At 28.1% G+C, this 13,150-nt stretch overlaps 2 protein-coding genes across 2 annotated transcripts in view; both read left to right on the top strand.

Moving 5' to 3' along the window:
* Window positions 1-4,501: 4,501 nt before the first annotated feature.
* Window positions 4,502-9,585, top strand: LOC136086380 (uncharacterized). The gene is made up of 6 exons (XM_065808676.1): window positions 4,502-4,580; window positions 4,635-5,039; window positions 5,277-5,475; window positions 5,596-5,785; window positions 9,215-9,269; window positions 9,503-9,585. Exons 1-6 carry the CDS (start codon window positions 4,502-4,504, stop codon window positions 9,583-9,585), a joined length of 1,011 nt encoding a protein of 336 aa, XP_065664748.1.
* A 2,723-nt stretch (window positions 9,586-12,308) lies between these two features.
* LOC136086381 (uncharacterized) overlaps window positions 12,309-13,150 on the top strand; it is a 2,669-nt gene continuing 1,827 nt past the window's right edge. Inside the window, exon 1 of the mRNA XM_065808677.1 lies at window positions 12,309-12,464. The gene's annotated coding sequence lies outside the window, so the exon portion shown is untranslated. The remainder of the gene's footprint in view (window positions 12,465-13,150) is intronic.

Genomic DNA, 13,150 nt, shown 5'->3' on the forward strand with positions numbered 1-13,150 from the left:
GCCTTCATAGAGCCCAGATTTAAATCCAAAAGAGCATTTGTAGATTTTATTAGGAAAAAAAATAGGCAATAGTGCATTTACGAAAAAAGATTTAAAGAAGGCTAATGTGAAATCATGGTCTAACATTGACAATAAGCAAATCAAATATCTAGTAGAATCAATGCCGAAACGCTTGTTAGATGTAATTAAAGCAAAAGGAGGACCAACTAAATATTAAAGTATATTAATAAAACACAAAAACTTGAAACTGTTTCTCAATTATTTGAATACTGTATCTCAATAATTTGAATAAACCGGTATTTTTTCTTAGTTTTAACCTATAAAGATTTTCTTGTACAATTATTTTATGAGCAAGTGTTTTTATTCCTTTCTTTTTGTTTCAAACACTTAACCAGGTAATTCTAAAGCATAAAGACAAATTTAACAAATTTTTTAGAAGTTTTTTACCAAATGAATAATTGGAGAAAGAAAAAGTTCATTATAATTACTCTTTGAACGATTAAATTCTGTTCTTACTGGTATATATATATATATATATATATATATATATATATATATATATATATATATATATATATATATATATGAACGATTAAATTCTGTTCTTACTGGTATATATATATATATATATATATATATATATATATATATATATACATATATATATATATATATATATATATATATATATATTATATATATATATATACATATATATATATATATATATATATATATATATATATATATATATATATATATATATATATATATATATATACATACATATATATATATATATATATATCAATATAAATATATATATTTACAGGGTGGGCAAAAAGTCACTGACCCTTTTTATTTTTTAATATTTTTTATTTTTTTCAGATCCTGGAAATTAATTATGGAGAAATTCAGTACCGTCCAACGTACACAAATAGTAAAACTTTACTATCAAAATCAAGGCTCAATAATTCAAACCCAAAGAGCTTATCGAAAGCATTTCAATGTGAGAGATGCTCCTAGTAGGACTACAATTAAGAGCATGGTTAAAAGATTTGAAGATCAAGGAGCTGTAAGTGATCTGCTACGTTCTAAAACACCTAAAGCTGTTTGTACCGATAAAAACAAAGAAAGGATACGTGAAAATCTTGAAGAAAATCCAACAACTTCAACCCGAAGACGATCATTGGAACCTGGAATTTCTCGAACAACTTTAAGAAGGCTTATGAAAAGTCTAAATTTTTATCCATACAAAGTGCAACTCATCCAGAGTTGAAGCCACAGGACTACAGTATGCCGTTCGATTACAAGAACATGTTGAAAATGAACCAAATTTTTTGGACAAACTAATCATGTCTGATGAAGCCCTAATGAAGGATATCTAAAGAAAAAGGTTTATGCTAACAAGCCGCAATCTTTAATGGGGCTAAAGGAAAACATCACTAGAGAAATAAGCCCAGAAACTTTGGAAAAAGTTATGGCAGAGGTAATCGAAAGAGCTGCAATTTGTGAAGCAGAAAATGGAAGGCATATGCAGGATGATATTTTTCACACTTAACGATAAAGTTTCTAAAGCTTACTAAAAGTAAATTTGTGATAGAAAATCAACTTCCATCGCCTTGACTTTATGATACTAAAATTTCATGCAAATAACTGTTAAAATAAAAAAGCTATTTAAAATTGAAATGGTTCAGTTACATATATATATATATATATATATATATATATATATATATATATATATATATATATATATATATATATATATATATATATATACACTTATATATAAAACATTTATATATAAAATTGTATAATCATATAGAATATTCCAGGATTGAATTCTCTGGAATTTACAGTAGTAGGGAACCTCCAGAGGATGTTTAGCTACTGCAAGTTAATTAAATTTTGAAAGTACATTTATAACAATATAACATTTATAAAAAGTTAAGTGGATTTCATATGCAGGATGATCTTGCATATAAAGACCACTTAGCAACAATGCAACATAACATAACAAGAAATTTATTTGACCTAAAGTTATTAGTCACAACAACAAGACTAAATAAAATTGCTCAAGTATATATTATGAATTTGTATGCAACATAACAATGTTTTGTTACATATGAACTAACATTGTTATTAACAACAACAGAAGTTATTTTTAGTTTATTTATCTAAATTAAAACTTCTTGATTACTCACAAACTTAATCAAATTATGATCAAGGTTTTGTTTTTAAATAATAGTTTTAATAAATGTTTAAATAATCGCTATTACTTAAACATTTGTAGAATTTTATAAAAAACTTAAAATATTAAAAAAAAATACTATCTAAAATTTATGCACCCGAAAAACGCAGATAGTCCAAAAATGTATTTGGCAAAAATGCAGATAGTCCAATTTTGTTTTACGCGGTAATCGCAGATAAACCAATTTTATTTTATACAGAGATAGTAGATAAAGCAAATTTGTTTTCAGCGAAGATTGCAAATCTGATTTTGCGCTGAGCTATCGTTATGTGTCTTGATAAATGTTTACCTGTAGATCAGCTACATAAATTAGCTCAAATAGAAAAGCCTACCAGTAATAAGATGTGAAAACTGTGTTCGAAAATTTTTACTGACAATAAACAAAAAAAACAAAACAAAATAAAAACAAAACAATATTTTATTGGTCCCGAAAGCTGGTTTTTTTTGATTTATTAAAAATGAAATTACAATAGACAAAATGGCTTAAAAATCAATTCATCAAACTGGGAAACATTTTCGGGTTAAATTAGATTTAAAAATTATGCCACTGATGTTCTTGTTGTAAATAACAGTGCATAACGTGCTATTAAACTATTAAAAAAAAAAAAAAAAAAATATATATATATATATATAAATCTGTTTTTTATTAACTAACAATTTTGCTTCACTTTCTGGATAATATTTACGTTCAGTTTATGTTATGTTCAATTAGGATCTTCAAGAAACGCAACGCAAACACTGGTGGATGAAAAAAATAAAGGATTCTTATCAAAACAACAATTTAAAAATATTTAATACTCCATAAAAACAGTAGGGGTTGTTGCAAAAGGTGATTACTACCTATACGGAATGTTTTCTGTTCTCTCAAAGAGTTTATTCTTCGGAAATTACGAATGTTACGATGTATAATATTCTATTAATTATAAAATACTTAATATGGTTTTATATAGTTTGTATAACTATATACGTTATGTTAGAAAAAAATATATTTATAAAAAACATTATATATAATTAATTAGTATAATTCAAGGAAAATAATACATCATTATATTTACCATGATTGTTGTGCAACTTGTTTCAAATAAATTTGATAGAAAATGTAAAAATATAGACATTAAAAGATGAATACAAGTGAAAATGAAACCCGTAGATGCCTTTAATAATACATTTAAAGTTGATCCCCAAAATACGTCTTAGAATCTTTCTAAAGACTCTGGTTCCAGCGCCTATACTTCGCCTTATTCGGCTCTGGCGTATTAGTACTTCATTGATTAAATAAAATGGCTAACATATATTTGTAAATCACTCGTATTCCAGACATATTAATATCCAGTAAGTTCTCAAAATTAACAGGTAAATTTTACCTTGGAAACACCATGCCAAACCAGTAAGATATATACCAGTAAGAACCAGGCCCGGATTAAGGGGTAAGCAGTGTAGGCTTCAGCCTACACAACCACGGATTTAGGGGCACGGGCACTACATACTAATCTTTTTTTTTTTTTTTAAACTAGAAAAATTGTACAATCTGTAAAATAACTATTGACAATAAGCACAATACTATCCTGATGTTATTTTTATTTAAATAATATCGGAAATTTGAAATAGTAATAATCAATGCGTTTTGTCGTGCGGTCTTCCGTTTGATCGTACGTATGTTTTGTTAACACTATTGTAACTTGTAAATATAAATTATAAAGGTTTTACTTTAGTGCGAGTAGTGCGTTTTATATATAGTTTAGTGTTCGATATTTATGTAAAAATGAATCAGAAACGACATATTAGTAGAAAGCGTGTAATTTTTAAAAAAGAAAAAGAAGTGATTTTGCTTAGTAAAATACCTAGGTTAAATAATTTTTTCAAACAAATAAATAACGTTAGCCCTAGTTGTGTTGAAGATAATAAACTAGAATCTTCAAATGATATAACTATTACTAATAATTGTTCTACTACTTCTACTTCTATTCAATGTACTGCGTCTTCTTCAGATCAATCAGTTGTTGATGTAAATGAGGAATCAGAAAAATCTGAGCTAAATGTCATTCCTAATCCTCATACGCAGAATAATACAAATAATTTTAAAGATCCAGCAGATTGGACAAATAGTAATATATGTCGTAATTATATTGCAAAATTTGGATATGATCAGAACATTGATGCAGATTTTACCTCATCAAAACAATCTAATTCTAATTATGATCGTTATTGTAGTAAATCACTCAATTGGCAACACAAGTGACTGATGAAATGAATTACTGGAAAGCTGTTCTTCATCGAATTGTTGAAGTAATTAAATTTTTCGGTGCAAAAGGTTTATCATTCAGAGGTGATAATGAATAATTTAACAAAATTAACAATGGGAACTTTTTGGGAACGTTAGAGTTACTTGCTCAATTTGACCCTTTTATTGCTCAACATATAGAAAAATATGGGAATAGAGGGAAAGGAACTCCGTCTTATTTATCATCCACAATCTATGAAGAACTTTTACTTTTGATGAAGAATGATATAATTAAAATTATATTAAAAAAATTAAAAGCAGCCAAGTATTATTCTTTAACTGTTGATTCTACACCTGAAATAGCAAACGTCGATCAACTTGTTATTGCATTAAGATATGTTTTACCTAGTGGTGTACCTGCAGAAATATTTTTAATATTCATTCCAAACAGTGGTCATAAATCTGAAGAAATGCACAATGTTGTAATGGATTTTCTTAATTCACATAATATACCAATTGAAAATTGTCGTGGCCAGAGCTACGACAATGCAAGAAATATGTCAGGTCAGTATTCTGGATTGCATTCAAGAATTAAAAGTTTTAATTCATTTGCATAGTATGTACCATGTTCTGCACATTCTCTTAACTTGGTCGGAACGTGTGCAGCAGAAAGTTGTAATTCTGCTACTTCTTTTTTTATGCTTCTCCAGGAACTATACAATTTTTTTTCTAGTTCTACTGCACGTTAGGACATTTTAAAAACATATTTGAAGTAAAATCTTACTGTAAAAAATTTATCAGTAACTCGCTGGAGTGCTCGTTTTGATGCTTGCCATGCTTTATTTAATTCTTATGCAATTATAATTGAAGCTTTGCATAGTATAGTTGATAATCAGAAAGAAAAAGCTGTATATAAAGTAGAAGCTAATGGGTTGCTTGCAAGATTAAAAACTTTAGAAACTGGTTTAATGATATACATATGGAATTCAATATTAAACAGGTATTTTTCACTCTATAAATTAATTATTTTTAAATAATAAATTATGCTTTCATTTATTTTATTTTATTAGGGTAAGCTTAATAGATAAATAAATTAATATAAAGTTTAATATGATTTTAGTTTTAATGCTACAAATAAAAAATTACAATCAACTGACATTGATCTTCATACAGTGTTAGACCTATATAATGGCCTTGAAAATTGCTTGGTACAGATCAGAGATGATTTTAATGTTTTTAAAAATAAGGCTGTAGAAATTACTGATTGTTCGGAGTATGCCAAAGATTTCAAGAGAAAAAAAAAGAGAAAGGTATGTTTAACTTATCAATTTTAAAATACACATAAAATAATTTGAAAAAAGTCATAAACATTAACTGATGAATCAAGATCTCAACCTCTCACAGAAATCACAGAGAAAATAGATTTTATTAGAAATGTATATTATGTGATCATTGATACTCTTAAATGTCAACTTAGTTCAAGAAGACAAGCTTATAAAAAATATCAGATATTTATGGGTGTATACCCACATTGTATAAAACACCGAGTTCTATTGTTATAAGGAACACATGTGAAACTTTGGCAAAATATTTTATTGATGATGTTGAAAAGTCAAGCTTACTTATAGATGAGTGTATTTTTTTTTCAAAATTAATTTCCACGGATAAAAATGTAAAATCTGTTCTCTCTATGTATAAGTACATCAAGACCAAAGAATTAGAGTGTATGTTTCCAATTTAGAAGTAGTTATGCGTATGTACCTTAGTGCAGCAGTTTCAAACTCAGGCGAAACAGCTTTTTCTGTACTTAAAAGAGTAAAATCCTACTTGAGGTCAACCATGACGGAGGAAAGACTGAATGCATTAGCAATATTTAGCATTGAAGCAGAATTGGTTGAAAAATTAGATTTTAATGATACTATTAACACATTTGCCCATCAAAAAGCAAGAAAAAGAAAATTATAAAATAATGGTTTGTTACTTTTTGTAAAATGATTACTTTGTATTTTTATATATCTAAAATATATTTTGTTTAATTTTAATTTTATATTTTCATTTGTTTTCACATAGGTATTATATACATGTACATATTGATGTGGCTAATAAACCTAAAATAAAGTTTTATTATTTATTCAAGTATCGAGTAGAGAAATATGTAAAAAAAAAATTTTAATTGGGGGCACCAAATTTTTTACAGCCTATGGGCACTGTAGACCTTAATCCGGGCCTGGTAAGAACAGAATTTAATCGTTCAAAGAGTAACTATAATGAACTTTTTCTTTCTCCAATTATTCATTTGGTAAAAAAACTTCTAAAAAAATTATGGATAAAAAATTATGAAAAAATAATTCTGGCCATACACGGCTAAGGATAATGTAAAATGGGTAGGTAATAAGCAATTACACAAATAAATCAGTTGAAAAACTGATTAAAAGTTGCAACTTGCTTAACGGGTAAAGCAATCCAGTCTATACATTCAAATATGTATATATATATATATATATATATATATATATATATATATATATATATATATATATATATATATATATATATATATATATATATATATATATATATATATATATACTCTTCCTGATGATCCAGCAATGGTGAAACTTCAAGTCAAAGATAAAAGTTAGATAAGTGTTTTTTACTAATTAATTATTGCTCTGTTCTTTAAGAACATTGAGCACTCTATTTGTAAAAAACACTAACATAATTTACATCATCATTTTATGTGGGTTTACATGTAAATATTTTAGACAAATCTAGTATGGGAAATTGTAAGCATTAATTTTGCGGGACCCTTTACAGTAACAACAATGGACAACAAACATTTTCTAAGTTGCACTGATTTATTTTCTAAGTGGCGGTTGCATATGCTTTACCAATCAAAGCTGTCACCATTGCAAAAGCAATTAATCAGTTAATAACTACTTTTGGATTTCCTTCGGCAATACTTTCAGACAACGGAACTGTGTTTTGCAACCAGGTAAAAAGATATGGTCGTATTTCATTAAACTCGATGGGACCGTTCATTAATTATACTACTCATAATTTTTCAGTGAAATGATGAAATATTCTAAACACTGTGCATTAAAAGAAGAAACACAGCTGTTTATCACCCACCCACCAACAAGCAGGATGAAAATACCAATAAAAATATAAAAAGATAACAGTAATTTTTGATTAGGGCGAGGACAACATAATGATGTTTAGCGATGATTTGAGATGTGATGTTTATATTAAACAGATTTTAGACATGTAAAACATGTCTAAAACATCGCAAAATAAAGTATCACGAAAATAACGAAAAGTAACTAAAAAAAGGAAACAAAATCTGTACTGTATTTGTAATAGAATACTTAAATAAAATAACAAAGTTAAAAATTTAACTAAAAAAAAAAAAAACTATTAGTTTCACTAACTTATTTTCTTTTCTTTTATTAGGGTGGTTGTTATTTTCGGCTACGAAAATTGATACACATCGAGGATAAAAGTCTGCGCTAACAAATATTTGGGTGTGTATATATTTTTATCATTTTTAAGAATTTAACGTTAACAAATAGAAATTTTTGATACGCAATTTATGCACAACTTTTATCAGTCTGTTAATTATTTAAGCTAAAACTATGAGCAATTTGTAACTTTAACATTATTAAATGGTTTTTAACAAAATATTTTTTCATCATTATTATCACCATTATGTTAACACACAGGAAAGTGAAAAAACAAATTATTGCTTAGTGGTAAAAAATATTATTCATTTTAAATGTAGCAAGATTTTAATGTAAAAATAGTGCTTTAATATAAATTACTTGGTTATATTTACTACCCGAATTGAAACAGCCTGTACTTTCGGTGGACTCTCTAACTCGTACATGAGAACCCGTTTCTGCTTCATTGTCCACATTTGTGGGCTAGTGCATTTTAATTGGAGCTGTACACTAAATTTTTTCGGATACATATAACTAGTATGTAAACTACTTCTAGTAAATGGTATTTAAGTTGTAATTAAGCAATATCAGGAAACAATTTTAAGCAAGAATTACATGGTCTATACATTTAGATAAAAAATGATGCAATTAATTTAGTTTAATTCTTCCGTAATTGCAATCAATCAATTTTGCAATCAGTTTACTGCAACATAATAAAAGGCGAGCATTAAAAAGAAAAAGTCACACTAGCATTAGATGAGAGAGAGAAGAAATAAGTACAAAAGCTATTTCAAAATTACTCAAAACTGTTCTTTCATGGAAATATAATTTTTTTGGTCAATTAGTTATAAAAGTTAACAATGTTGACACTGTTGTCAAAACATGGTGCAAACTGTGCGCTAAGCATAAAAACATCATTTAAAGCAAAACAACGATATTGGGGTCGGCTAGATATTCTTTATACACATATTCAAATGGAACAAATGTTGCAACTCATCATCAGGTTTGTAGAATGTAGCACATTATAAAGCTAAAAAATAAATAAAAAATAAAGTAAATATTCATTACGCTATAATCTTACTCATTTATATTATCTAACAGGTTAAAAGGCATATAACGACATGATCACACAAAGAAGTTGAGCAAATAGAAAAAACTTGCAACTCTTCAAAGATAACAAATGAACCTGAGAATCCCTTAACGGACACCAAAAACTCAATAAAAGCATCAACATATGAAGCATGTTTAAAGTTAATGAGTACTGCATATGAAATGGCGTTAGGTTAAGTTCTCGTAAAGGTTCAGCGTGATAATGGTGTCCATTTATTGCAAGGAAAAAGCAACGCAAAAGCAGGTACTTTAATTATGAATATGTTATATATATGTATATATATATATGTATATATATATATATATATATATATATATATATATATATATATATATATATATATATATATATATATATATGTATGTATATATAGATATATATATGTTATGCAACATACATTATTTTAGACTGATACTATATATTTACTTTTGACTATATTTTAAAGTTAATACTTTATCTTTGAATTCTTTTTTTAGCTAGAGAGTTTATTCACTATATTGCTGAGACAATAAAGGTGAAAGTAGCGGCTATTATTGCCATCAAAAATTTTATGTCTTAGCTTTATAATGGGAGTCAAGTTTGGAAATCAGGCAGTGAAAAAGAAGCGATACTAGTTAGGCTTTAGCATGCTGGTATCCCGTGTATTTTTTTTGTAGCACTATGTAACATGACTGATTTTGGAGGAGTAGATGTTGACTACTTAAAGTTGGCGTTGGACAGTGTTTTCATTGAAAACAGCAGAAGCAACTGTAAAATTCCGCTATCAATAACGAACTACCATACAATGTTGGCATCAGCAACAGCCGATGGAGCAAATGTTAATTTGGGTATTTATGGTGGGGCATTGACTCAATTAAAAAAACGCGCCCTTGGTTGATCAACGTACACTGGGTTAATCACAGATTAGAACTTGCGTTAAAAGATGCTATTAGGCAGTTTAAAGAATTTACAGATTGTTATACTACTCTTTTTTATCTCTTAAAAAACTCCGGTAAACTTAAAGAATCATGTAAACATGCTGTCTTTATCCAGTATTTCACGCTGAATAAAATCCAAGAAACTAGATTTCGTGTAATAGGCTACACCAATTTATTGCATAACTGGGCAGCTTATCTAGTTGCTATACCAAGTGCACTAGCAAACAAGCGAGGGTATCGGAACGAAACAAGGGCAAAAATGCAGGGTCTCTTAAAGAAATTTACCAACTATACTTTTTTATGCAAAATCGGTGCTTATCTCTATTTGCTCGATGCAATAAGCTCTTTATCGCTATTTTTAAAAAAAAATGTTTTGTTGGCTTTTGAAGTTGATCCCCAAATTGTCCTAGCAATAACTCAGTTAACTGCACTGATTGAAGAGAAAGCTGACGATGCATACAGTAGCTCAGCTACAGTAGCTAGAAAATTTATTATTAAAGAAGGAGGTTTTGTTACCATTGAATCTGGATACATAATGGCTGGCGACAAATAAAAAGTTTCAAAAAATAAAAAGTACATCGACATCAAACTCGATGGCATGATCAATCTAAAACACGATGACGTTGAATTAGCTTTAGTGCTAAGAAAGAATTGCATAAATATATTGATACTACTAATTAATAGTCGCTTTGCCCCATATAAAGATAATGCAGTGTTCGCGTCGATGACATGGCTGGATCCAAAATATTGGACGGACGACGAAAACAATTGTTGGCAAAGAATCACGTACCTAATGCTTCATTTTCGTGAATCGCTTGAAAAAGCAAATTTTAATGAAACAACGGTTATTGAAGAATTGAAGTCTCTGCAATACCTGGTAAGATCGGATTATTCCAAGTCTTCTTGCTTAGAAATTTGGTAAAAACTATTTACAACTAAACAAAAAGATTTTCCAAATATACTTTCATTATCGGAACTGTGCCTATGTTTATCGTCGTCTAACAGGGCAGTTGAAAGATGTTTCAGCACTTTATCTACTATCCTTACAGATCATCGCCTGCATGTGAATTACGATACCATGGAGCAATGTATGTTTATTAAATAGCTACGTATGGACGGATACCGACCGTAAAGAAATATTGGAAGAAGCGGTAATTAAATATTTGAAAAAGCGTCAAATAATTAAATTTCCTAATCAATCAGACATTGCAGAAACTCAGAAAAATAAAAAAAGCATCTATACCAGAGGAAAGTGATAGCAGTTCATCCGAGAATGAGCTATAGGGTTCAGATCAATTTCTAGAATCAGACGAAAGTGATGACTGCTTAAACACTGATAGTACATCGGGTTCAGATGAACAAGAAGAAGAATATATGGACGGTGGGATCTTTTCTGATGAAGCGAACAAAAAGCGACTAAAATTAAATATTTAAGATTCAGTAATTTTCTTGAATGTAAATTTGAATGTAATTTTCTTGAGTGTAAATAAAATTCTTGAATGTAATTTAAGGGGGAAACTCCCCCTAAAATCATAAAAAAAACAAAAAAATTGTTTGACCTTTTTTAGACATAAAGATTAACAAAGATTTCATTTATGTAATTTGTTTTTGATAAAAATTATTCTAAAGTGCAGAAATTTTAGTTTTTTCAATGGTAAGTTGATGTTTTGATATATCAAAAGTGTAATTATTTTGTCGTAATTTCAACAAAAAAAAAAAAAAAAAGCTGTTTTAAAATGCGTAACTTGAGTTAGGATGCTACATTCTTTTATACTTCTTGTTCAGCTATGCAAAAGTAAGCGAGATTAGGAGACAAAAACAGACTCAGATTAAAGTTATTTAATTTAACAAGAATGCCAAAAAGTTGTAGAGTAAAAAGTCGAACTAAACTTGGTAGGAAAAGGTGTAGTTTTTTTCCAGTTTAAAAATCATTAGTTTATGAAGAAGTTGTTGTTGATAGTGTAAATAAAGAATCTACTCAAATTGTAAATATTTTATTTAATAATGACACTGTGATTGACTGTCTGAGTGATGAAAATAAAAATGAAGCTTCTGATAATATTGTAAATATCCCATCACATTCAAAAATACGACAAATTGATGTAGTCGAATCTTCTTGTAATACTCTACTGTCTGGATATAGAATTACCCAGCTAGCACACATACATTGGGCCAACGTCGGCACAACGTCGGAAGCGTTGGTTTATTTTACTACTCAAGTCATAACGTCGAACCAAAGTCGGGCCAACGTCGGAATACGACTGAATTTTTGCTTTTTTGAATACGCTCAGTGTGTTACAGGTTTTAGTGCTGAAAAAAATTTCGGCCGTTCTTAAAAAAATCCCGTTTAATGTTAGCCGTGGTTTATGCAAAGAAGTTGTAAAGAAATTATTCTAAAACAAACAGTTTGAATCACGAGAAGAAGTGGTATTAAAAGAATCAAAAAAGATTGAATCACGCGAAGAAGTGGTTGTGAAAAAAAATCACCTTTGTTAGAATCCAGTTGGCTAAAGAGATACAGGTATTTATTTTCATTTTTGTGTTTATTTAACTTTATACTAGTAGTTTACTAGTTATGTAGCTACATAATTTGTAAATAAACTTGTCTATTTCACATTAAAGATAGTAGAATTTTTAATTTTATATAACTTGAGTACCCCATTTATTATCATGGCCTGAACGAAGTTTGTGCTGCTTCACCGAATTCTCCTCAGAGCAGCACTGATTGCAGGAGAATCTACAAAATTGTGCTATAACGTTTCTATTAGGCTACCATCATGCATCAAGACTACATTTTATGCTCTTAGATTTTTATTTTATTTAAAAGATATATGTTTCTTAATTAAAATTGAATTGATAAATCAATATTTGGACTAATCAATATTGATAGTAAATTTCTTAATGTTCTTAAAAAACTTTAAGTAATTTACTGTTTTTAAATATTTATAATAGGATGTAAAATTGATAAAAGATGTAAAATGCTAAAATGTTATAATAATAATAATAATGATAATAATAATAAACTTTTTTTTTGCTGTGCACATACAATGTGGTGAATCTAACATACAATGTAGATGTTAAACTTTGACAGCATTTAGAAAAGTGCTTATTTTTTATTTTTCATTTTTTCATTATTTTTTTAAATTTTCTTTTGTTTGTTTTTGAAACAATCAAACTTGTTTTTGAAGACATTCACATTATTAGAGT

The sequence above is a fragment of the Hydra vulgaris genome, chromosome 10, assembly GCF_038396675.1.
Source record: "Hydra vulgaris chromosome 10, alternate assembly HydraT2T_AEP".
NCBI lineage: Eukaryota > Metazoa > Cnidaria > Hydrozoa > Anthoathecata > Hydridae > Hydra > Hydra vulgaris.